Source organism: Calliopsis andreniformis, chromosome 6 (genome assembly GCF_051401765.1).
Source record: "Calliopsis andreniformis isolate RMS-2024a chromosome 6, iyCalAndr_principal, whole genome shotgun sequence".
NCBI lineage: Eukaryota > Metazoa > Arthropoda > Insecta > Hymenoptera > Andrenidae > Calliopsis > Calliopsis andreniformis.
In genome coordinates this window covers 21,799,512-21,825,145 of record NC_135067.1, presented here as the reverse complement: position 1 = coordinate 21,825,145, position 25,634 = coordinate 21,799,512, and the positions used below count along the sequence as shown (strand labels likewise).

General features: G+C 44.9%; 1 protein-coding gene across 3 annotated transcripts in view; it reads left to right on the top strand.

The window, feature by feature from the left end:
- Nucleotides 1–2,023: 2,023 nt before the first annotated feature.
- The window catches only part of LOC143180274 (CD151 antigen), a 38,357-nt gene continuing 14,746 nt past the window's right edge, over nt 2,024–25,634 (top strand). For 2 of the 3 annotated variants that reach the window (XM_076379885.1, XM_076379887.1), the window contains exons 1-2: nt 13,986–14,291; nt 18,670–18,853. In XM_076379885.1, coding sequence (XP_076236000.1) covers nt 14,272–14,291; nt 18,670–18,853 — 204 coding nt within the window. In that variant the 5' untranslated portion in view covers nt 13,986–14,271. Of the gene's footprint in view, nt 2,117–13,985; nt 14,292–18,669; nt 18,854–25,634 lie in introns of those variants that run through there. The other variant, XM_076379888.1, reaches the window with a different exon arrangement.

The window sequence follows — 25,634 nt, the reverse complement described above, 5'->3', positions numbered from 1 at the left end:
GAGAGTCATCTTCCATTTTCCCGTCTCTTCTGCATCGTGGATTATGCAAAAATGTACGCGTACAACTCCCTTTGAGACGTTATTGCATCATAAAGATGCGTGGGAATTCTTGAAAAAAGTACGTTTGAATACATCACATAAATATTGTAAGATCTTACAAAAGCCGTGAATTATCACATTTTAAAATCTGCTGCACTTCAAGTATATTGAATACCGAGATGTTAGACGTCCGAGGACATCCAAAATCATCCGGACGTTCAGCGTTAGCAAAAAATATACGCGAACATCCGGACGTTCATGGCCAGTCAGGAACATCCAGACGTTCAGTGCTTGACCACATCATTTGGACGTTCAATGTCTGACCAGATCATTCGGACGTTCAGTGTCTGACCAGATCATTCGGACGTTCAGAGATATTCAAGTAGATCCAGACATTCAAAGCAATTGAGGGATATCTGTCCTATCAGTCTGTCACGCTATCAGAGGTACGAGGGTGTGAAGCATTTTTTCGATTAGAAATTCATGATGCCAAGCCTAAGACACCTACAGAAAAGTTTGCGTCGGTGAAGATAGCGTGCTTAACGTTGAATCGCCGCGCGGTTGCAGACGGTTCGCATTAGTGGGCCGTGGCTTATCGCTGTTAAATGCCGTGGTCGTAAATCTGATCGCGTTTACACGCCGCGCCCAGCCTGAAGTTTACGCCGTTCCAGGCGTCGTTTGTAGCGGGCGTCTACTTCGAGCCCTGTCCGCGAATTCCGGCGACGATTCGCGCGACGATTCGCTTATCGCGCGTGCTGGCTCCCCATTGAGAATCCCCAGAGCATTAATTCGAAGACAAACGTTCGAGAATAGTTATGGTTTACTATTAGCTAATGTGGCTATTAAGTACCGATAGTATTAAATCACTACTAGGAGTAATAAGCTTTATAATTTATAAACGAACATCTTTTATCGGTTTTCGATGATCTGTCGTAATTCTAGTTCTAATTTATATTGGCTTGGTTGTCTTCTTCCTGACTCACAGTCTTGTTTGTTGTTAACTGCTTTCCAACTACGTTCATTGTCCTGCGAATGCAATCTGTCTTGTTAAATGTAGGTGCGTCGTCCAATTTAACAGCCGAGGCAGTCAAACGTTTTAGAGGGACGGTACCGTACCCTGCTTCCTAGGCACTGTCTTTTGCATAGAAATTGCCGTGGAGCGTGTTCATTACGTGAGAAAATCTTGACGCGATAATGAGAGAGCGAAGAATAATTTGTTGCAACGAGAACTTGAGATCCAGGCCACTCAAGCTAAATTTAATTATTTCGAGAAGAAAAAGGAAGATATGACGCTAGTGTGACGATCATAAATCTTGCATTTTGTTTCATCCGAGATGTTATCGCGCTAATGATCCTCGCTTAATTTAATTAGAAATTTAATTATCGCCGGTGCTATAAAATTGTTTAGTTGAAGTGAAACTAGATCCACTGAACCATTAGTGGCAGGTACGGTCCCGCGTCGATCTTATTTCCATACTTTGGCGATGAAAATTTCATCACCGAGGCGAGTGTACGTCGTGTGAGAAATCGAAAATTCTTCTCGCCTAGCCATTGAACGAGCGAACAAATCCATTTCACGTAGATTCGACGGGAAAAAGGAAGTTCTATTCTATTACATCGAGTCGTTCAATCGCAGGAACGCTTGTTCCTGTTTCGTTTAACGCGGCGGCTGCGTGCCTCGACTTCATTTCTTGAATAGACCAAGTAGAGCCCGTCTGGTAATTGCAGAACTATTCTCCTTGTATTCGGCGAGAAATAGTGGACAAGCTGGAAAATATGAGGGAAATGGTAGAAACACGTGCCTGGGGGATTGGAAAAAGAGGACTGCCACGAAGTGAATCGTGTTCGCTCGTGCTCTTACCTCGCAGTCGGCGACTTTGATAAAGTGGATGAAAGAAAAATTTCAAACACAGAAACATTCTTTCCTCTAGCGATCGAATTTATCGAATTTCCTCTGATCAGGTATGTCTTTTCATGTTGCAGGACAGACGAACAGGGAATAAGAAGTATTTTCAAAAATTCTAAAGTGGACATGCGTGTCGAAGATCGGACTCAAGCTGTACACCGATGACGCAGGGTGAGTACAAATGTACATTTCGAGTGTGACAAAAGGAGGAAACGCGATTCACGGAGTCAATGAAAATCGTTCCGCGATGCTCGAAGGGGTTTACCATAAATGGCGCGTGGCACGGGCCAACGAGCACGTTTCTCAAACCATTAGGTGAAAGGCCCTCCTCTTCCCGTGTCTTTTTCGCCCTTCTCATCGACTCGTTTCTCCTTCCTCATTAACTTGATTGCCCGATACTCCTGCCAGTAGTAACAAACCTCTTGCGCCCGCTATATGTATACTTCCTACTTCGTACACGGCGCGCGTCCTTCATTCCGCGTGGAACATGAAAAATGGTCCAATTAATTTTTCTTCCCAAGCCAGCGTCACGATTATTGCATCCTTAATTACTTTCACGAGTTTAAGTCGAGTGTCATTGAGGGTTTTAATTGCATTCGATTAATAAACTCTTCAATTCGGGATGCTAATAGTATGAAAATGACTAGCCGGAAATTTGAAGGAAATCTAAACAGCAAGAATTTCAAGTTTAGCAATTTCAGTTCATAATTGATGTTCCAGTATATTCATAATTTCATAATTGATGTTTAAGCAATATTGTTGAACTGGTTTCGTTTTAGTACCACAAGTTTATTCTTTATAATCCACAATTATATCACGTTTGTCCCAGACCATGAAAATCGGGAAACGCTTATGGTGTACCGTTCCTACGGGAGAAGTTTTGTCGCGATCGTTGAATCTTGTTTTTCATTTTCGACGCCCCTCTAGCTGGAAACTGTTGCGAAAAATAATGTTTCTGTTTCGACGGCCGGCCATTTGGTGCTTGAATATTCGAATAGACTTGGAATGCCGAGAGAGAGTTGAGTTTTTCGAACGCGGCAGAGAGGCTGGTTCCGTAATGGAATATAGGAATCCGATGGAAAACTTTGGACAACGAAAGCCGGTATATTGCGCTTTTATTGACTGTATTCTCCCGTTCTCGAGTCCCAAAGCGTCACGATATGAACGTTAAATGAAAAATCCTTGCCTCTTCCTTTTCGTTAACGGATATCCAAAACTGCATCAGGGTACGTACGTAATTAGAGCTCGAGAACCATTTCGTGTAGGTGCATTAAAAAATTCATTCAGCGAACTCATATGCACCAAGTAGAAAAACTAATGAAGCAGTTTGCATGGGAGACTTTGAAGTTAAACTAGTATAAGAGTCAGTCACAAATCAGGCAGAGGAACTGCTTAATTCTAAAGTAGTAATTACAGGGAAAAATCAGACGGGAGATCTTTCGCTTATTTGTGTATCTTCTGAGTTCATCTATGGAGTAATAAAAAAGTTTTTTCCATTTAACATCGCTTTGAAAAGTTGAAACATTTTTTAGTTTTGACAGAATATACTTTTCTTTCTAATTGTAAGTCAGACTGGAGAATATTGCAAATGAAAGAAAAATGTTTTTTACCTCTAATTAATCGTTGATAGATTCTCTTCTACGTCCATCATGCGAAAAATGAAATTGGCTTGAAACCGGCGAATGAAACGGGAGTTTTACCAATTTTGTGCCAACGATTTTTTTCCTACCCTCTTCTAAAATTCCATTTATTCGCGACCGCGCGAAACTGTGCGTATCTGGTAATTTGAACTTCAATATTCGCTTTTTCGTTTTCCTACCTTTACGTTCTTTCGGTGATATCTGGCATTCACGCTGATCATGCATTTCACTGTGAAATTCCTCTGTGGAAATTCCATATTCTACTTCTCATAGGGATGCAACACGACTCGCGTTGGTTGAAACGTTTCACGATCACACGCGGATCACTTTGCACGAGGACGAATTTACTCAATCTGCGTTAAAAAGAATCGATACGTTTAAGAACTTCAGATTCTCATATTTCAAAGACTAATTATTTGATGACTAATATTCTCATTGACACAGAGCAGCTTCTCTGCATTTTCAGTATTTTTCAATTAAAACTTAACAGACACAATCCTGTTAGGGAAATAGGAGTAAGGTTTCACAGACTAAAATTTTCAGACGCTGCAAGTCCAGTCCCATTTCTATTCAAATGAACTCGATTCAGTACAATTTTCCCCTCGCGCTTTCTGTTTCCCCTAAACACTATCGTCCCACTTCAACTCCGTCGCCCTCTCGATTTCGATGCATTCTTTCGCAAGCAACGCTTTTCGCTTTGCGAGCGCGTAGCAAACACCTCGAAAGGTACTCTTTACCACAGCCACAAACTCGAATAGTGTATTATCGCGCGACAGTCGATAATAAGCCAGCTTTGAAGCGCGAATTCAATAACTGGCACAGCCACATATATGCACGTCGAGGTGAAGCGTCGTTGCGCGCGTACAATGCTCCATTCGCGTGTAAGCCTTTGGGGGCTTGAATCGTGTCAAAGAGGGACAGGAGAGGAGGGTGGCGTCGCGAACCTAGCACGAATTCCAGTAACCGCTTTCCAGCTCGCATCGAAGCTTCTAGATTGGTCCCTGGCGAGGGAATATTGGAAACGGCGGAATTCGGATCGGTATCTACAAAAGGACGCGATAAATTATCCGAGGAGCACCTGAGGGAGGACATCAAGAGCGTCGAAAGGAAATTGGGGGATATTCTTTTACACCTGGGATCAATGCGCGCGACTGAATAGAAGGCTCATCGGACGATCTCTTCCTGATTCGAGGAACGAGATGAAACGACGAAAGGAATCACGGAGAGGAATTAAAAAGTTCCAGTGAGCGAGATGAGACCCCAGAGGCGAGCTTTCTCAAGGTTTTGCCCGTGATAGGTGAATGGCTGACAAAGCGGCTATCGCTTGGACAGCTAGCGGGAGCTTCTTAATTGGAGGTGAACGAATGGAATCGTCGGTTCATCGACGCGGCTAAGCTTCTGTTTGCGAGAGAATTTCTCTGCCTGTATCTCCGAAACGTCGAGAGGAATTCACGGCGTAATTAAGCGGCACCTGTTCTCGCTTGGCAATCGGAGCTGGCTGACTTGCTTGCTCTCTATCTTTCGCGCAGCTGGGGATACTCTCGAGTAGGCGTCGAGCTTCCTTATTGGCTGTCAACTGTATCGCGGAACGAGGAAAAGAAGGAAGGTACAGGTCGTGGGGAAAGAAGAGAAGAATCCCCCAGGGTATCGAGGTCCCTGGAACGCCAACACCTTCTGATCCTTCTTCTCCTGTTCCAACTTCTTTTTTTCGCTCCGCCGTATCTCGTGCCGGAGGAATTCTGACAGGAATGGAGAGAGGGAGTTTGGAGCTTTTGTCCTCGCGAGGCGACGCTTTCGTTCACGTTGTGAAGTCGTTTCGCTCGTTCGTAAACTTTAAATGCCCTTTCATCGCCTCCCCCATTCACGGAGATAGATTTCCCCAGCATGGACTCCTTCGAGGCGCGATTAAATCTCACGGAGCTTCGGCCCGTTAGTCTTGGCTCGTTTATAGGGCGGCCGGAAACGGAAGAACCGAGAACACGTTCGCTCGCCGCGGATGAACTTCTGATCGTGATTCCAAAGCTGTCGACACGCGCAGTGATGGATAGCTTTTGTTCGTGGAACGCTACGCGTGAACCTAAAATGGTAAGCTTGGTTTAATAGCAGCTATTGTTACGCAGACGTGAGTTAATTAAAGTTGTGACTGGGATATGCATTTCTCTGTAAAATTTGATCTATGGTAAAAAGTCCGGAAGCAACGCGAGCTGACTAGGTTTATCTTGGCGTGCTTTGACTCGGGTTCGTTTGTTAACAGTGTTAGCTTAAACCGAGATTGGCCCGCGCATCAAAGCGCTGTTGACACTTTAGCTCATCGTCGATCGGCTTTGAGACAATAGATCGTACACGGCGAACAGGTTATTCGACTGCTTTCAAAACACAGGTGTGTGGACCAGTGACACAGTGGAACGTAATGACGTCCAGTTAATCGGATTTCCAGTGAATGCTACAGATACAGTGGCCAATGATGAGGTATTGCTATCAGTATAGCATTGCTAAACATACAGTTAAAAGGACGTTTGAACTCCTTTCTAAAAAGACATACAAATTTCTATACGGTTTCTCGGGCAAAAGATTTCTGGTATTCATGAGAGACAGATCGACTCAGCATCAAAAGCGACAACGTTTCAATAGAAGATGGTATAATTCCAGAATAAGTGAAATCGTTTACGTCTACCTCCAAATAAAGCGAATATCTTTCCTCAAGCTGACTTGAAATTGTGATAGCAGCATAAAAAAGGAAGGCCAGCTAAATTCGGGCTATTCTGTCTTTGGAAGCACATAGAGACAACTCCATTTGAAAGAGGAGGAGTAGTATTGAGACGAAAAGGAGGAGAAGGAGGAGGGAGGGGAGAAGCATTCCGAATTGAATGAATATCCACGTGCACCGATGATCCTCTTCCGCGGCGTACTGGTGAATGCCGAGGCGTAAGGGCTCTAAAGCAGGAAGGCATTTCGTTTAGAACCGGGGGGATTATTTTCTTAGCGTTTATTCTGCCGCGTTGAAAGAGCGAATCCTTTATCCGTCCATTCTCGAGTGGGTCAAGCCACGACGTATTTCTTTTGAAATCGGCGGGCCTCTCTTACTCACGATCATCACTTCACGAAACACAATTGAAAAGGGCGCTGTAGTTGCTGCAAAGACGATGTTTAAACCTCTTCAGTAACTAATCATTACGCTTGTGGCGAATTACGCTATCGTCCAAAGGCCTGCTTCCTTTGAAGTCTCGTACGTTCGCGTCGCCTCTGCAGAAGTCATAGAAATTGAAAGCTCAATAAGATGTGTGCTCGAGTTCCTTTCTTCACATAGACCCTGCGCTGTCATCTACTAGGGTTGCCACGCGCAGCAGCGTTAAAGCATAACATCCTCGTTTTCGATCAAGGGAAGCTGTCCTCTCAGTAGACGCAGATATTACCTTCTTCCGGATCGATTAACGTCCTAAACGTCTGCCTCGTAATCCATGGAAAATGTTCTCTTCGCGTTCCCTTTATGGCTTTTTATCTCGACGTAAAGGAAAGTATTCGATTCTAACGCGACGTCACTTGAAATATAGTATTATTACAGGGATGACGCAGGGGTATTCGACTTTCGCAAGAAAGGGCCTTGAAGACGTTCGCGTCTCTCTGTCGAGATGGACCATTTAGTTTTTTTCCGTCGGCGATTCTCTCAGCTCATCTGTCAGCGGGCAAACGCGAGGTTTGTCGTTTCTTCTCGCTTCTGCGAGTCGAACAAATTGTACCTGACAGCTGGGACACGGCCGCGTGAGTAATGGCCCTCGGAGGGGTGGTTCGCCCCGTTGTTGCGCGTCGAAAGTCAACGCGAGATCGCTCTTCTGTTTCTCTGGCGGCGCGCTGCATGCGTGGCACGCCTCTTCAATGAATATATGTAGATATGTACATACATAGGTACTCTTGTCGCTGCGCGTTTTATTGTGGTCCATTGTACCGCGCCAGAGACGAATGGAAATATCGCCATTTGAATAGGAGGAAGGACGGGTTATTTATTTTTTATCCTGTAATAGTCGACAGGGGTGAGTCCACGGGAATGACGAGGCAAAAGCGTGGACGCTGTTTTGATTAGAACCATCAGAGAAGAATGCGCTTCGTTTCGTGACGAGTGGCAGAGTGACATTTCATTTCTGTTTCTTTTGTAACCAATGGATTTCCCACAGAAGTTAACACTGGTAGGACTTAGACTGTACAGGTGGCGCCTACTGGGTGGGCTAATAATTATCAAAATAATTAATAAAATTGTGCAGTCTAGTCTCACTTACGAAACTGTTCGATTAAGGAACAGAAGAATAACTGAGGCGGGAGAGAATTTTTGCAGGTTTTGTAGCAATCGTGAGAAGCTAAGTAGAGGAAAGACTGGAGCGTAATCCTCGACTACACCAGCAATCGGATTTTCATTCTTTCGGTTCGCGTCGCGTGTAATCCTCTGCTCCCTATTGGGATCTTCCACAAGAGGAGCCGATAGTTAACAAGTTTCCAGCTCCGGAGGCAGCTAATTATGTGGGCATTAATTCGCAATTGAAGTTTCCCTCGTTAAGACCTGCCTCGTTTCTACGAAGTATCAATAAGTGTGAAGACACGCTTTGTTCCTCTTTCTCTGTGATTTCCTTAGAAAATGGTTTTCTGCGATTGCACCTCGCTGGGAAACAATACCAAAGTACTTCGTTACCTTAACTCCAGTTATAACGAGATAACGCCAGTCATTGGCACCTGGATAATGAAAGATTCCTCTCCACTTAGACTAAGAAGGATCCATCTACAATATCGCTGCTGTGATTTTGGAGAAATACAGGCTGAGAGTGGAGCAGGGTTCAGCGACAAACGCGATCGTTAGGTCGAAATGCTGCTACCAAGTTTCTCCCGTTTAATTCCCTCTTTTACGTCCTTAATCCAACAAGTTTCGAGATAATTCGTTTTGTCGAGTTCCGTTTTCGCGCGGCCAGCGGGGAAATAGAGGTTCGAGGGAATGGTTGCCAGGCTCGTCAAACTTTGCATGCAAAGCCGGAAACGGAATTTTAAGCGCGACGAAACGAGACTGATCCTCTTACCAACGGGGAGAAGCAGTCGTAAAGATTTTAATTCCGCTTCCTCGTCACCTTATTGTCGTCGGAGTGACGAAATCATGATATGGGAGCTAAAGTCACTTCCTGTCTGACGGTGGCAACCTTTTAGAACTTTTTAGATGATGAGATAGATACGTCCCCTCGAAGCAGGCAAAAATGACTAACGCTGTGCAAAATGTGATGCTTGGACTTTTTTGGAGATATCTCTCTAAAAGGCAAGAGAATCGCGGAAGCGAGTCTTTTGCTGGTACTACGAATTCTTTTCAAGTAGAAAAGTCCGCTTTAGTCGGATTGGATCGTTTCTCCTTGCACACCTTGGGTCCTCTTCCTTTCTGCACCCCTTCGCTTTCGATCCCTCCGTTCAGCGACGGAAGAAACGAAGAAACGTGCATGGAATTCGTTAGTGGAACTGGCAAAGTAATTGCCTCTGTGATCGGATGAAATTTGTCGGATGGTAACTGACGTTGATTAGGGCCTCCCTCGTTACCCTTGGAACAGGCTCTCGTCTTCCTCTTTTTGAGCGTGTCATTTCTCTATTCGTAGAAATCGGGAGACATAAGGGTTCGCACATTCTTATTAATACAATTATTCTCTAGGGGTGGGATCTTCCCATTTTTCTCTTCGTATCAGGAACTAAACGTAGTCAATACCATTTTCAATTATTATGAAAGCTTTCCTTCCGATGAGGAAGGCTGCACTAATATATTAAATAAGATCCTTAGTTCTGGCATCCGCGTTCTCGGTAAATAGGAATTGAGAAATTGTAAGCATTTCGAGGGAAACTTACCCGATTTCTGAAAGGATGCATTTGAGGGCTCCGTATATCGAATCTGGCTCCATTCGGATGCAGTATACAGAGGTATTCAAACTGCGGGACTTAATGGATTCGACGAACTCAAGAGTTGCTTTCGAGGAGTCGTCGTAGTGCTGTTTTGTTTGCTCGTCTGTCGTACCTTCTTTCCCCCGCGGGACGGAAATCGTCGAGCACCTCAGCACGCTCGATTTCTTGCCAAATTGCAATTGTAACTTCCTTGGAGACTATACTGAATCGAGGACTACACTATATTAACTCTGAAACCTACAGGGGGATGATTCAACGATGAGACGTAGAATTTTATAACTGAAAGGGTAAAGATCTACCTTTTTTATTGGTCTGGAATTTTTAAACTCGTTTCCTTTGGGATTAAATCACAGGATTAGAAAATACGTAGCTCGTGCATGGATTTCATGACTAATCAAATACTATCTTCAAATATTTCCGATTCACCAGCCTGCTCTTTTGAAAAAGTCCACACGAAGATCGACTTTTTGATTTTATTGTGTCCAAAGCACATAGAAGATAACGTTCAGCAGCATCAGTATGGACATAACGCGTAGACGGGACGTGTTGGGTGGTCAGCTCAAATATTTGCGTAACGTGACATCAGTGTATTGACCTCGCGACGTTAAAAAGTCGCCTGTACCATCAATCGTATGATCTTGAAGATCTGAGCGCTTCCTAAGTGGAGTTTTTGTCGTTCATTCAAACAAACCGTGTGATTACGAAAGGCTCAACAAAAAGACCAATGTCCCACGAGTAAAACTAATCCAGCGATATTTATTTATCGTAAAAAATGCTGTCAGTTTGCCTAACCGTTCGTATATCGACGTTTTATGCGTGAAAACGCTAGCGGGCAGAACAAATAGAGGCATCAGCTTCGTTGGAACCTCAATTTTTCCCAAAATTCTCCGTCATATTCATTTATGCAAATATGGTGGACCCTGTTTCTGGATAATTTAGCGACTCGTCCAGCATCGTCCAGCAGCCACCTTTCGATGCAAATAAGCAGGTACGAGCTAAATACACTTTCGCGTTCCTAGTCGCGAGTACAATTCCTGAACATGGTCTCGCTCCGTGTTGCTTGAAAGTCGTTATGGGAGCAGGTTGTCGAACAGCATCTGCACGTCCAACGACGTAACGTTTCGTGTCCGTTCGCCATAATCTCCTCCCTCAACTTTCGCCCCTTTTAGCTTCTCCCCGAGCGAATTAGGGGAAAAGGTAGGGCTCTGTCCCTGAAGCAGAGATTGCTCTCGTTGCTCGTATCGTTGGCCCCCGATTCACCGACGAAACTGTCCCACACGCGCTTCGAAGTTGCTTCAACTTTTAACCCTGTCACGGTAGAGATATTTGCGACATCAGTCTTATCCTTTTCCAGCGAGCTCGACGTTTGGTATTTTTTCGCGCTCCACACGGTGTTTCCAAGGTAGAGATTGTTGAATAAGCGCTGGATATCCTAGGTGACGAACATTGTATAGAAGTGTACGTGGATTAAGAATTAAGAGGAAGTGGAGGCTAGGGTAGGATTAGAGACTTCAGGATCTGAGGACATTTCTACAAGTTCAAGAGATATCCACTATATATGTATGTATAGGGTTACGAGATGTTACCATATTCCACGTGCTCTCAGAAAAGTGATTTCTTAATCCTACCGCCTTAGAGAGTACTTAAACCGATCTGGATAATCGGTTCACTAAATTAATTATTAAAATTAATCGAGCAGAAGGCTGACGTCGGGCCATGGAACTTGCAGGGACTCTGACGTTTTTCTAACTGAACCGGTCGTCGCGAGGGAATGTTGCGACGGCGCTGGAAGATTAAAACGCGACCGGCGGCTTACAAGTTTCTGCACTAAAGCAAACGACTGTTGTCCTTCCGTGCGTAATTACGTAGTGGCAGTTATTTAACGAGTATTAGTAGCGCCCAGGACGTTTTAATTAAATTAGTACTCGCCACGTCCTGCGGCGAACTCCTGCGGTTTAAACTTGCCCCAGAGCTCGCGATATTAGCAAACTCTGAATCTCCTCTGCGGTAGATGTTGTTTGCTGTTTGTCCATGGGATCCCATCTCTTCCTCTATCCTCTTGATTTCGGTTCACGATCAAATACCAGGGTTATTGGTCAACGATCTAAGCAACCATTCATTTCTAAAACTCGGGACCTCGTTTCGTATTAGATTAATATTGCTGAACGATACTTCACAGGACAGGGACAAATTAGCTGAACTGATGAATTGGAGAACATTACATGTCCTAAATTAACCATTTTCGAGGAATCTCAAAATTATATCTGGACTACAGAGTCAAAGTGGACTTAATAGGGCATACTCTGGCTCCCAGATTCGAGTATGTGATGAACCAAATGCCTGAAGCTGTGGCTTTTGGACTTCTCCTGCACTTCATATCACTAATTCAGTTGATTTCCAGTTGAAATGAGGAGATCATGTTTTTTATAGGAGCACTGATGAAATATAGCTACGTCCTATTTTCTAGAAGCACGACATCTTTGTAATAAGATACCTAATTACCTTCCTATTATGCTTTCGTTAAAAAGTGGGTATTCTGTTCCTAGACTTAATGAGAAAAGAAACATTTGACCTATCGTTCATCGTTCGATGCGGATGAAGAATTATTTATCAACGCGAGCTGCCATCATCCATCGTTCTTAATTAGAGCAAATGAGGTCTTAATCTATCCGATGAAATTACATATGCAGAAGGTAGAAGGAGAGGTCGCTAGACTCTCACCTAAGCTGGTTCTCGTGCAATCAAAATATTTCCGGCGGCTGATAACCAGGAGCGGTCTCTCCTACATCATCGACACTTTTCTTCCCCGCCCACGCGTACGTGTATCCTGAATGAGCATACACAGTAGCAACAGGGAAGAACGAAATTCAGACATCATGAATATTTTAGATAATCTGAAAGTCTGCGATCAAGTACCCCAGAAAATTCGCTTTTCTGATCGAATCGACTGGAATTCATTCTCCTTCGTCTGCAGGAGATTATCGCCACGAAATGAATTCAATTCCTTGATGGACTGTCGACCGTGGAGTATCCAGATTCGAATTGGAGCGAAGCGTGCGATTCAGGGGTAATTCACTCTCGACGATATTCATTCTCGCTACTGAAAATGGATGTGAAATTGAAAAACGGGATCGCACGTGTACAAGGCGCGATTTGTAGAACAATTGGGTACTTTTTGCTCGATGGAGAGCGAAACAGTAGTTTCCTCAGAGAAGGGTAAACGTTAATCAACTGAAGAGCTTGCAACAAAAACAGCCCTCATCAAATTTGACGACTTTTTAAATAAAATCACACTCTGATGGCCAGAAAAGAGATTTATAGTAATATTTAAGTAAAAAGAATATTAGATAACCAATTAAACCGGAATGGAACCAACAAATTGACAAGGGTCCTTTTTGTTACGAGCTTTTCAACTTATCAGCGCTATTACGTCAGCAGTATCGTATCGTCAGGAGTATTGTATAAAAGGTAAAGAATATTTTTGATATCTTGCGCAGTAGAAATCCCTAAAAATCTCGTACAAATTGCCGAAATCATGGTCGAAATTGGTGACGTATATAAAATCAGTTGTTCTCAGCTAGGAAGTTAGAGTTGTCTTTCCTTGCGGAGAGATTCGTAGGAATTTCACGAGCGGACAGTGTGCGCGTAACAACCCCGACCCTCGTATTTCGAGGCGAAAGCGACGTAAAGACGAAACGAGTGTCCTTTACGATCGCCTAAACGCTCTCCCTGCGTGTTATTTCCATGTGGTGGACGATATTCAGCGCAATAACGCGATAAATAACGCGGTCGTAACTTCCGTACACCTACGGACGTGGCGGGTACATTCGGTCCGGTGCTCTTCATTCCGGGGCACGATGGCTTATAAACGTTAATTACGTCCCCCTTGCGCGAACGCCGCAGGAAGCGACGTTAAACAAGTGTTCCTGGCGCCGCTTTCTCGCGATTCCTCGGTGGAAAGGAGCGCCGTGTAATCGTTAAAAAGCAGGCTTCACGCTGCTGAAAAAACACTGTTAATCCTTCTGTGTCCTATGCCCCGGGACACGGGTAAAAAGGGAGCTTTCATAAAGGATGCACTTTGCATTTTAGAAGCTTCCTAAAACTACGGTCACTCGAGTTGCTGCACTTTGTTTCGTTATTACTCACATGGGACGGTCATGAATATCCTGCCTCGTAGAACGAAGTGGACGCGTTTTGTTTTCTTCCATATGGAAGAGGATTTACTGTGGATTGAGGAGCGGAAGAAAAAGAGATGTTTGCAAAAGTTCCTCGGGGGCTGTGTGCATGAATTTACGGTGAAAATCGGAAACTCCCCCGAGTTGGAGTCCGCGATAGCGGCTGATGGATCGCGCTTATTCCTGCATCGTATTATCCAATTTTCCACGGTGCAGCGCGGTGCAATTGCACGCAGAGGCGGATGGCGTGGGCCGACGTACTCGTTCGTCGGCTTGTCCCCGCGCCTTGCAGTTTTCCCTCCGCCACGCTGCACTCCAGCTGGTGCACGCTGCAACCTGTGCTCGAGTCGCCGCGCGTCGCTTGTAAATCCAAAGCGGCGATGAAATCGATACCGCGTTGATCTCGATTTTTGTTTCGTCTACGCTAACTGCTCCGCTGATATGAATGATACGAGCCAGCGTCGATAGTCACGCATGTAATTTAAATGAGAGAAGCATAATTAATGTGCCGGGGACTTAAGAAACGGTCGCGAACCGATACCACGGGAGGAACGGATCCAAGCAGTCGCAATAGAGCTTCGGTGAGCGTGGGTTCGATATGAAGGAAATAGATTTGATGTATGTACCTTTATATTTGTTCAGTGTGTTGTTATCTAATCTGGCTTTAGCATTTGCTGTTCTATAGTAATAGAAGTGATATCGCGTGCTATTATTGATATTCTGTGTCGTTTTTTCAATGTCAGAAGAGTTCTGTTTTAGATAGGAAAGGTGATATTATATTAAAAATAAGCTAATAAATGTTGGTCCTAAAAATAAGAGGACATTTGAATGATTAAATATTAATTTTACAACAGGAGTAAAATCTTTTGTCTTGAAAGACCGAATTTTCTCGTTTCGTCGCGCACCTCTCCTCCGATTTCTTTTTCCCTGCAAAGAATTTTTGATTACCGATTTAACGACCGATCGCGTAAAACCAGCCAATCTGCTCGCCGCTCGCCCCCGCTATTTCACCTTTATCGACGAAATTTAACGGGGCGGAGTTCGCGGAATAAAGGAGGAGGAAAGAATGGTTCAGATTACGGTTCCACTTTAAATCGAGCGTACGAGAAACGGCCGCTTTACGCTCCCATGGATACGTGACTCTACACCTTATGATCTCTGACGTATACGTGTTGCCATTAAAGCGAGTCATTCGCTATTATATCGGAGCCTCGGCGACTGTTACTCGTTTAAACAAAATCCATCAGCGAATTCGCGACGGTGGTTTCTCCGATGCCCAGGGGAAGAGGCAAGGTTTTTACACCTTGAACGGTGTCGTTCGGAAAATGTGAAACCTGTCGCAGGAACCGTTCAATAAAAAGGCGACCGGGGACTCTGAGTGGCTGGCAAGGTTAATGCGATTGGATGATTGGCTCGATTAGCAAATTGGCTGTCGACGTGTAGGACATTGGGATAAATGAGGATATGTCTATGCTGGGAACATGGCACTACGGCAAATTGATGGGAAGGGATCGAACGACAGCCTCGATGTCGTCGCTGATATATTATGAGACATGGTTTTCGATAGGGGGCTTACGTGCGCGTGTCAGGTTGCCGATTAACCTGAGCCTTCAAGAATTATAACATCGTGTGGGAAAAAAACTGAAAATGGAGCAGGAACTCCGGCAGATTTTGTTTTCTGTAAAGTTTCGTGAATCTCTCCCACGAAATCTGGTGCCCTTTGCTTCATGAATGACTCTCGAAGACAGACGTTGCTATGAAAAGTTACATTGAAGTAAAAAGCTTCTTCGAATGGGATCGTAAATCGAGCAAAGAGAAGGAGAAACCATGGATGCGTACGATCCCCGTCAGCAAGATGAACTGGCCCATCAATACGTCTCGGTTTATTTCTTCTATCCCGTCTGTAAAAACAGTTTCGAGATGCATATCGATGCGTCATCGCGAGCGTAGGCTGTAGCTTCGCGTGCGTGGGCGTCTGATGTGCCTAAGTCCGTAGCACGTGGGTCGACTCGAAGAACCTTATTGGGCGAGTGGCGCGTGGCGGTTGAAATTTTTTCCTGTCGCCGCCGTTGATTATTTTCACGTCCATTATCGTGGGGGTACGCACGCTTCTAACCAGTTTAGAAAGCTATTTTGATGGGTCTGTCGAAATCGTTGTCTCGTACCTGAAAGCTACTTTATTGAATCGTTCACGTTCCGACAGTCTAGGACGACAGATTTGTTCGGTTAATGGCTCGAAGATATTTGTGCTACGAGAGTTCAGTCCTTGCCTTTAATCGTCTGAACTCGCCAGCGGTGAATTTATTAAACTTCAAGAAAAATAGGAACGACCCAAATAACGGGTTTAATGCTGCATTTACATATTTCTCCTGAAGCTATTCGCGAAGACAAAGCACCCTCCCAGCAGCTTGATGTCAAGTGGAAGCAATAAGTTTCCTTCACTCGTGACTTTCTCTTCGCCCTGTTTTCCCACTCTTGATCTATTCGAGTTTTTCGTTTCAAGAGAACTGCGTTGTTTACAGCATTGTTCCTTGATCCATACCCAAGTCCTCCAGCCAGGACACGCTTGTAATGGACGACACTTTTAGCGAACTTCGCTGCTAAATTCTTCCTTCTTGCTGAACGTTCTGCAATGTAATCGCGCGAAGAGCATCACGGGATATTCAGCTTGCTAATCGCTGGTTTTCTATGAGCTGGACGTGGATAAGGAACTCGTTGAGGGAACGTTGACCCCATCTCTCGACGATATAGTTTGATAGCACTAACTGGTGCAATTTCATGGCTCAAACTGCGAAAGAAACAAGTGGTCGCGGTTCGAAACTACTAATCACTTTAATTTCGTAATAAAATTTCGAAAGTAAGTTGCATAAACAATTGGAGGATACGGTGGTTCTTGGTTCTACTTGAACAAGTTTCCTTAGCTCCCTCTCTCGTTTCTCGTTAGTAGTAAAACTCGAAGTTCTTCAATCATTTCGTAAACTGTTTAGTCTCGAAAGGAGCGCTTGTCGAAGGAGCAGAGTGCTTTCAGAAACAAGATTGCATAGCGACTCGGGGCTACGCTACCGAGCAGTATTCACTAACGACACAACAAATTTCTGTGACAGCTTAACATGAATGAATCGTCGTGCAATGACTATTCATTTACGCAGCTACGGACAGAACTAACAAGTACTTTCAGGAGAAATTAATACAATTAAAATAAAATACATCTCTACTTAACTCTTTTACGACGTGGAGTAGGTATACTGGAAAAGTATTAAACTCGAAACCCAGCCTCATCGAATTTTACACGAAACTTATTCAGCTTCTTATTTTATAGTAATCAATAAATCAATAAACGTACATAATCAATAAAAAAAAAATTTGCTCACTGCTCTAAAACCTGTAAGGGTTAAGGTTCAAGTGATTAATACCTTATTAGAATTCCCAGCGAATACAGCGCGGCAGTAAACCAGTTACGAAACGACCGGAAAAGAGGGTTCGCAGACAGTTTTCCATTCGAGCGCTGCACGGAAAAGTAATTCACCCTGCGTGCAGGAATAATAACCAATGACCGTCTGACGGCCAATAACCGCGGAACGTTATCCAGCCTACCGGTGCATTAAACGTTCCAGCCTCACTGTTTGTGGGGAGAAAAAATGCACGTTGCTCGTGCATCCGGCCCGAGAACTTTCCTTTATGCCCTCCTCGTGGTCGAAACTACTTCGCCCACACGAAAGAGACGGGTCACACCCATTTAATTTCGCGGTTTCTCTTCTTTCATCTTCTCTGCTCAGGTTTCTCCGACGCACCGTTGCAATCGCCTTCGTCTTTCTCTTCTTTCGACCGCCTCCCCCAGCTCTGGCTCACCGCTTCTTCTTCCTCTTCTTCGTTCTCATTAGCCCGGCATTTATCCTTTAGAATTCGCCCGCGGTTGACCAAAATCCGGCGCGCAACAACGAACGCCTTGGTCTCGCTCGATTACGCCTTTATTCGATCCTTCGTGGCTGCTCCATCGCCCTAATTGCGGAAACACAATTAGAAGGTGTTAAGAAGCGACCCTTGCCTGCTCTCCAATTCATTTTGGGATTCGAGTGAATCTGGGAGACTCGAGGCGGTGGAAAATGAGCTTCTAAGGGACTCTAATGAAGCAACTTGCATGTATTGATGAGAAGCCTAAGGATAGCTGAGAATGGGTTCAGTTGTAGATAGTGTTTCTTGTGTTTCTGTGCACGCAACGCGAGGGTTAGTGGTAGGAGCCACCGCAGTAGACAGAAGGGTGGAGAAAAGATAAGGAAAAGAAGGGAAAAAGGCGCGGTCGATGGGTCAAGACGACGTATTCGACCCAAGGAAGCTCGACATTCCTTGGCAAGGTAAGACGTTGCTGGTGATGGGCTCGTGCCAACGTGTGTCGTTTCTCCTTTGAATGACGACCAAGTTACTTCCGGTTCCTCGAGCGCTGCTCCTTTCCGCCTCCATGAAACATAGCTTCCCGATTTCATTCGATTTAGCGACCACGCATCGCTGTTACTTTACCTCTGCGTCGACTATAAACACCCTCCTCACATTTTTCCTGCCTTTTTACGAGTTTTAACATGGTCTGTGAGTCAACTTAACCATCCATTCAATCTATCAATGTATATTAGGAATTGGGAAGCGAGTCGACCCTTCCTAATGATATTTCGACGAAGTAAAAGAGAAATCGATTCGCTTTTTCTTAGCTGCAGATGATCACACTTGACCGGAAGTGCATCAGTGCGTGGTGTCCCTTGGCCGATCGCCAGGGATTCCCGAACGACACTCGAGGATTGATTGCTCGCGATCCGATCGAAGGGGGACGTTGCAACGACGAATTCCAAACGCGAGGAATCGCGGGAGATAGCTCGCGTCGGGAAATGCAATTCCGTCGCTGCGAGTGGATCAGATTCCATTGGGCAGGGTGATCCCTCTCTGCGTCCGCGGGAACGCCCGTCCCGTGGAAAGATTCCTAATCCAGCGGAATTTGGCGTGGTTTCAGGGTCAGTGACGAGGTGACGACGACAAGCACATCGGAGACTCACGAGGAATCTAACGAAGCGATCATGGCTAAGAGTGCTGAGAGGCTACCCGGTACCTCCACCAGGCTGAGGACCAGAGACGACGGTTGCTGCTCCGTCAACTTCCTCAAATACGTTCTTCACATTTACAACGTGGTGTTGTTTGTAAGTACTATGTGCAGTTACATTCTCGATGACTTCGCCCTTGGTTTCGAGCGAGATAGAGTATTTCTCCTTTTTTATTTATTTAGTCCTTTTGTATGCGCGACTAAAAATTATAGAGACACCCTGCCTATACGTACCTCTTGCAATAATTGTTGAGGAGTATTCTCTTCATTTGAAAACTCCTCTGTGTCCATCTGCACACGTAAAAGCGAATAGTGCCAAGTCCCGTGCATCTAGGGGGACTTTTAGCTCACGGAACAAGCTTTCGCTTTCCGCCTCGTAGTCGTGAAATGCTGTAAGCAGACGGTCGAACATCGTGACCCATGCTATGATACATCCCATAAAATGCTAATGAAGTTCGCGTGGTAAGGTGCAGCAGCCGTGCAACAAGGGAATAAAAAGACGCGAACCGCGAGTAATGTACGAGAGCATCGACAGGCTCCGAGGGATAGGGGGAATCCCAAAAGGATGAGGTTACAAATCGATCGGTAGCCCTCGTCGCGAAGCATCGCAATTTAATGCATAAAATGTCGACGCCTCGTTTGAGAAGCAGTCCCGACGGAAGGTCCGCTGGATTAAAAAACAAGCGAGGAACTTGTTCAAGCCTTGTACCCTGTTATTGCCGCCGCCTTTCCGTGAAGGCTCATTTTTCATAATTTCTGCTCCCTCGCGCTCTCGTCGATCGGTTCACTCGAAATTCCTGGACTCTATCCCTGATCGAACTTCGCGTTTCCTTCGACTTCCACTTTCTAACAGTCACCATCGTCAGAACAACAAGTTGGGATAACTTTTCATCTTCTCTTTTACTGAAGATCATTAGAGGATAGAGAAAAGGGACATAATCCCAAGGGTCAGTCCAAGAGCTAGGTCTGGGAGTAGTCCTAGGTCTAGATCTAATCCTAGCTCTAGTCCTAGGTCTAGTCCGAGGGTGACCATGTACTATCAGCCGTGTCCGAACTTTCGAAAGATGTCGCGAGATGATCGCGCGATCATTGGTGCGTTTGCTGGAACATTCGACATAAGCCAGTCTGAATGGCGGAGTTTAAACTTGCCTGGTAATAAGGCTCGATAATGCCGGGATAATGCAACAATAACCTGGTCGGGAACAATGGCCGCGTAACAATGCCTGGTCGCTTAACGAGCGCGTTTACTTCCCATTGATTGCGTTCGTGCAAGTGCAGTCACCCTGTCAAGCCTCCGAAGTTGGAGGATCCAGCGTGTTACTCGCGGCATCGAGCTGTCTCTCGCCGTTATCGCGTAATTACAAGATTCCTCGGCTCTGGCCTTTCTTATTCCCAGAAATTCACATATCGGGCGCGTAGTTCACCATTAGAGAGCATTATTCGTGGCTGACGTTATTTGAATGTGGAATTAATATACGTATGATATAGGAGGAAGAGTAATTGACGTATAATGTCAAGTTGCTGTAATATTTCACTTGCAAAATTAATCTATTTAGCTATGATAATTAGACAACAGATTTTTATGCATTTATGAAAATCTTAAAAGTGTACAGAATCACAGAATGCTACTAAAATATACAAAATATTCTCTGAAAAGGGCTATGATACAGAACATTAATTTTCCAAAAGGTACATTTTCCATAATGCCATTCGCTCGTGAGCAGAGCCAAGGAGCTATCCAACAACCTCTTGTGTTAGATGAACGAGTAGAAGATAAAAGGCGCACTTGCAAAAAAAGGATCGAATAGGAGGGGGAAATTAAGCAATTAGTAGGTGCTTTACGACAGGTTATTACAAGACATCGATTTATTAACAACTGGCAATTACAGGGTACAAAAAGTGGCTCGACTCCTTTCTCCGCGTCTCCTATCCTCTGTTAATTAATCGCTTTGCCAATGATTTAATTACACGGTAAGATCCAGAACCTGGTAGATAGATCTCGAGACGATCAAAAGTAGTAGTAATTATTCGGATGAAATTTTATGCTCTCATAATCCACGCTATACGCCTAATTTATTACTTTGTTCTCGTCCAGCTTATAACTTTTCATCTTGCGCCACTCTCGCCTTATGCAAAATGCAACGCTGCAGGATGCACACAGTCAGGCACATAAAATTTTTACACCAGAGATCACTGGGCATCCACGAAGACTTAATTATATAGTTAGCAGGATCCTCGGCCAGGCTACTAATTACCGATTAATAATGGACCAGCGCATTCGAGGAAATCCATTCGAGAGCCCCAGCGGTTTTCATTGTCACATCGAACGCCTATTCAGAGATTTTGCATTACACATTATTAACGTCGTTTTTCAATTCCCACTCGAATGTTTTCCTCCTATTGTACACGGCGACGTAATAATACACGATTTAAACCTCGTCAGGCATGAAATATGGGAGGGCTTTCCTGTTTCGTTTTACATTGTCGTAACGACGCGCGCAGACATCTGCGTGCGTAGATCTCGTACAAAAGCATCGCAGAAGGTGCATCCTTTAGAGATTGTTGCCACCACGCCGCTGACGGCTGGAGAAAATCGAATGCTAACGTAATTACAGTCGAAACAAGTGATTTACTTCCAGAGACAGAAGAATTTGTATTCCCACCATAAATTATCATTTTAATCTCGATTCTCATTCTTCTTTCCTGAGGGAACTCGACTCCTTTAGGGAAGAATTACATGGTAACCCTTTGTCGATGAAAATTACCGCTGTCCCGATCCTCTGCGCAGTCCCGTAAGCCGGATTAATTTTAACGATCGCTAATAACGAATATCGAGGCACTTCCTTCGTGACCGGCAGAGTGTGCAGGGTGGTTCGCGTAATAAAATACGATTATCTCACCGCGCGGTCCAATCGTATTACCCGCCACCACACTAGGGTCATTATAGTTATAATTTCTGCGTTCCGTGCGGCCTGTTCAGGGCCCATCATCGGAAGCTTCGTGCGGCGCACGCTCTCATCGTTAAATATTGCGCGATTAACGTCGCGTAATTTCTACTTGCCTCGAAACTACCGAAAACAAAATGTCGAAACGCACGGTAGTAGCCGAAATATCCACGTCAAGCCTCCCGAACGCTGTTACGTTTAAACAGCCCCGCATTTGTCGATTATTTATAGCCATTAGTATCCCGAGATCGGCAAGAATGACTATGGTTTCAAACGGACGAGTTTAAAGAGCAGAAGAAACATTAAGTAAGAAATGTTTAATTGTTAGATAAGAATTAAAAGAGCTAGAGGATTTTTCTTCGCGTTCTACAGCATTTTAAAACTCGATTTAGATTCGAAAGGTCGTACCACTGGAGGAGCATTCGTCAGTCGTTTCACGCACTTTGCGTAACACAATCTTCCTCGATCTAGTTCACCGCGGAAAGAGTCCCTCGCGACTGTATTGTTCGGTCCATAAACGAGTGAAAGGATCGTCAGCCAGGTCGATTCCCCTGCGACAATCCAGATCGAAGGCAGCGATCGGTGTTTGCAACGTTCCACGCGGGACACCTACTGCAATCCCAGGGGCACTTGCATTTCCGTGCAGGCAATGCAACGCGAGTAGAGGAACGCGCACGTAGGCGCGTGCATGCCGGTGCATCGGCCGCCGACAGATCGTACTTGACGCGTTTGTCGATCGTGAAACATCGACCTGCGAGGCAATGGGAACTCGCACAATACTGTCCTCTGTTCCACTGAAATCCCTTTCTCGCGTTGCCGGCGATCGTGCGTTGAATTAGCTTCGCGCCGTTGCATCGTGCTTAATTATCCTTTCATGCGCTGCGCGATTCCCCATGCGCTGCCACTTTAACGTGGAAATTCCTCGGGAGAACATCTCGAGTCACCTGCTACGCTAAATTCAATAAAAATTCTATTACTGTTGCAACGACCTCAGCGTGGAAAAATATGTAGGTCTTTTTTATTCATTTCTGTATTCATTTTATAGTGTTCTTCTGCTCTCAGCGTTAACTAGGAAAGCTATATCATGATTAATTGAAATAAAAAAGGAGGTCATAGGGTCTGACAAATGTCCCTAGGTCAAGAAACATCGATACAATTAATATCACATAATTACGTACTTCTATTTCCTACCTCAACTGGCGTAACCTAATTGCTCTAATCGCAGTACTTCACCGTAATATGTTTCCCCAGCCTTTGAATTCTAACTTCTTGAACCGCAAGATTTTCACGCGCGGAAATCCCCGGTGATTCGCGGCAGCCAAGCACATCCTTGTTCACGCGACGCGGGTCAAACGCAATTTGCCGCTCAGTTGTCGGTGCTCCTCGCGGTTCGAAGAGTTTCAGTTAAGAAAACACAGATTCTTCTCCGAGAGAAACCAGACGTTGGAATGTCTTCGAACGTCGGATCAGCGGAGAGTGAAGAGAAGAAGCCAAGAGGCAGAGGAATGCTGGAAGCACCGTCTGGCTTTCCAGAAGATGCTCCAGACGAAACGCTGTGCCTGCGTGGCTTCGAAGGGCAGAGATGGAGAGGCGGTCTCTTGAATTTTCTTAACAGTCAAGACAGGACGTAATACGTAATTATTCTAATTTCGCCCAAGGATGTAACTCTGCTCTCTCAGGACCGGCTGTGCAGGATTTACGTGCCGCGTCGAGATTGGATCTCGGTGTATTCCAGGAGCGGGCTCCAGGGCCAGTTTCGCGCTCACAATCGCAGAATAATAATCTTTATGCACTGACGAGGAACGACGTCGCGGGATGGAATCTTGTTCGCAGTAGTGAAAACCAACGCGGCCTTTATCGTCCCCTGGAACGCCGCTGCAATGGCTTTATCGTCGTGTACCCCCTTAGCGCAATGCGTTCTGCACGGTATCTAACGTGAAGTTAGCCAGGGCGCCTAATCGCCTTTAGAATTGCTCCATTTCCGTGAACAGTTAATTCGCCGTTGAATACATTTTATCGTCGTCCTTCGCCTAACCGGGGAAGTTAACCTTCCGAAAGTTTCGTAATTACACTCGTATTGGAAGAGTAGAGGGCCTTTCGACATACGCTCCTTCTGGATCGTTATCATTGCCCTAGTGACTAGCGTGTCTGACTAGACTAGAACCATCTGTTCTTTTAATGTACTGCAGCCTCACGAGTGGATAAATGTCCTTATGTTGAATTTTGAGCTATAAATTCTTAAGTAAATTCTAGCTAACTCTCCTCGATTTTATGTTCTCCATTATGAATCTTTAGGAATCTGTATTTTCATCATTTTCACGGGTCACTGTGAAAACGCCACCGTTAAACGAGCTGACGACGGTGTAACTAAAGAACCTCTCGCCTTGATCGGCGCGCAGAGTAAACCCCACGAGTAGAATGATTATCCTTGACACGTTGTAAATAAGAAGCGAGCTATCTTCGAGGAGGGATCTTCTCGGTTCTTATGCTAATGGATACCCACCTTCGACTGTTCGAATAGAGGCTCTCTTTCTCGCCTCACGCGCTTCGACCGATTAATGCTGGTGCTGTACAAGCATCCACCGTTCAGCACGCGAGTGCACGTAGCTCCTCGGCAACCGGCGCCCGATCGATGGATCCTTAGGGTCGATAAAGCTGGATGGAATGTCACGCTCTCGAAGGGAACTCCTCTGCCATTCCTGATCGGAAAGGTCTCCTCTTTATTGATCGCCCAGTAGATTAAAGAAAGGAGTCTAGAAGACTATAACGAAGAAAAACAATTAGCCACTGATTTAAATCCTTGGACCCTTGAGCATCTTTCAGAGAAGAAGTGATCTACTCGAAATCACTGAGCTGTCCAAGCTATTTACAATTTCAAAGGAACCTCCATTCCCAAGATCGAACATAATAAAGTCTGAATCTCTGCGAGAGTGAACTATGGAAAGATCCAAATGGCTGGAGGCTGCGGTATCGTGCGAAGGGAAGCATTTCTGAGGGCTGCCGATTATCATAAAGCTCGCTCGCCGCAAACGATTCCATTAAATTAGCCGACGCGTTCGAGTTCCTCCCGCGTTCGCGGTTAAGTCTGGGAACGGTGTACATGGACACGCAGCTCGTCAAAAAGGTTTATCATTAATACTATTACGTGGTGGCGGTGCCAGTGGCCTTAAAACGCCTCCAATAAATCATGCAAGTGCGCTGCTGTACGTAGGTACACATAGGATGCAAGTATTATACCAAGAGAGTGGAACAAACAGTGTGGTGGACCGATGATATCTTGGTGGCGGTTGCGGCAGCTGCAGCTGCGACCAGAAAATACCCTGACGGCGGAGCTCGAGGAATCATTGAACATCGAACACTGTGTTCCTGTGTACCCTTGCTCTCGCTCTTCGAAGAGGTGTTTCTAACATTATTATCAATGAGGCTTGACGTTAAGAAAAGAGATTATCATATTACTTTATTAATGCAGGAAGACAGGCTCATATGATATATAAAAATCGAGTTGGAAAGACAGGATTAGAGATGGATTATGGAATGCTTAATACTTTCTTCACATTTTCAATTTTTAAAACCTTAATAAGATAACTCCATCGTCATATATGATGAGGGTTACATGCAGAATTCTATGAATTCTCTGTATTAAATAACTCAGTTAACACAGTGAGCGCACTACCAAAAATTCCGCTGCCACGACCGCTCCAACAAGTACAAGAATATCGCTGCTGGATGAATACCTATAACAAAATGTTCCCAGCGCGCCAAGATCCGAGTCGTTCTGCCCACAGTTTGACCGACATTCGATGCATTCTCGTGTCGAATAGAGAAACGCGTCTATGAATACAAAACCTATATATACAAGCACGCGGATTCTTAGTTGCACGCATTTCGCAGATACAAACAGGCTTTAAAATTAGACTCGTCCCCGCTATAGTT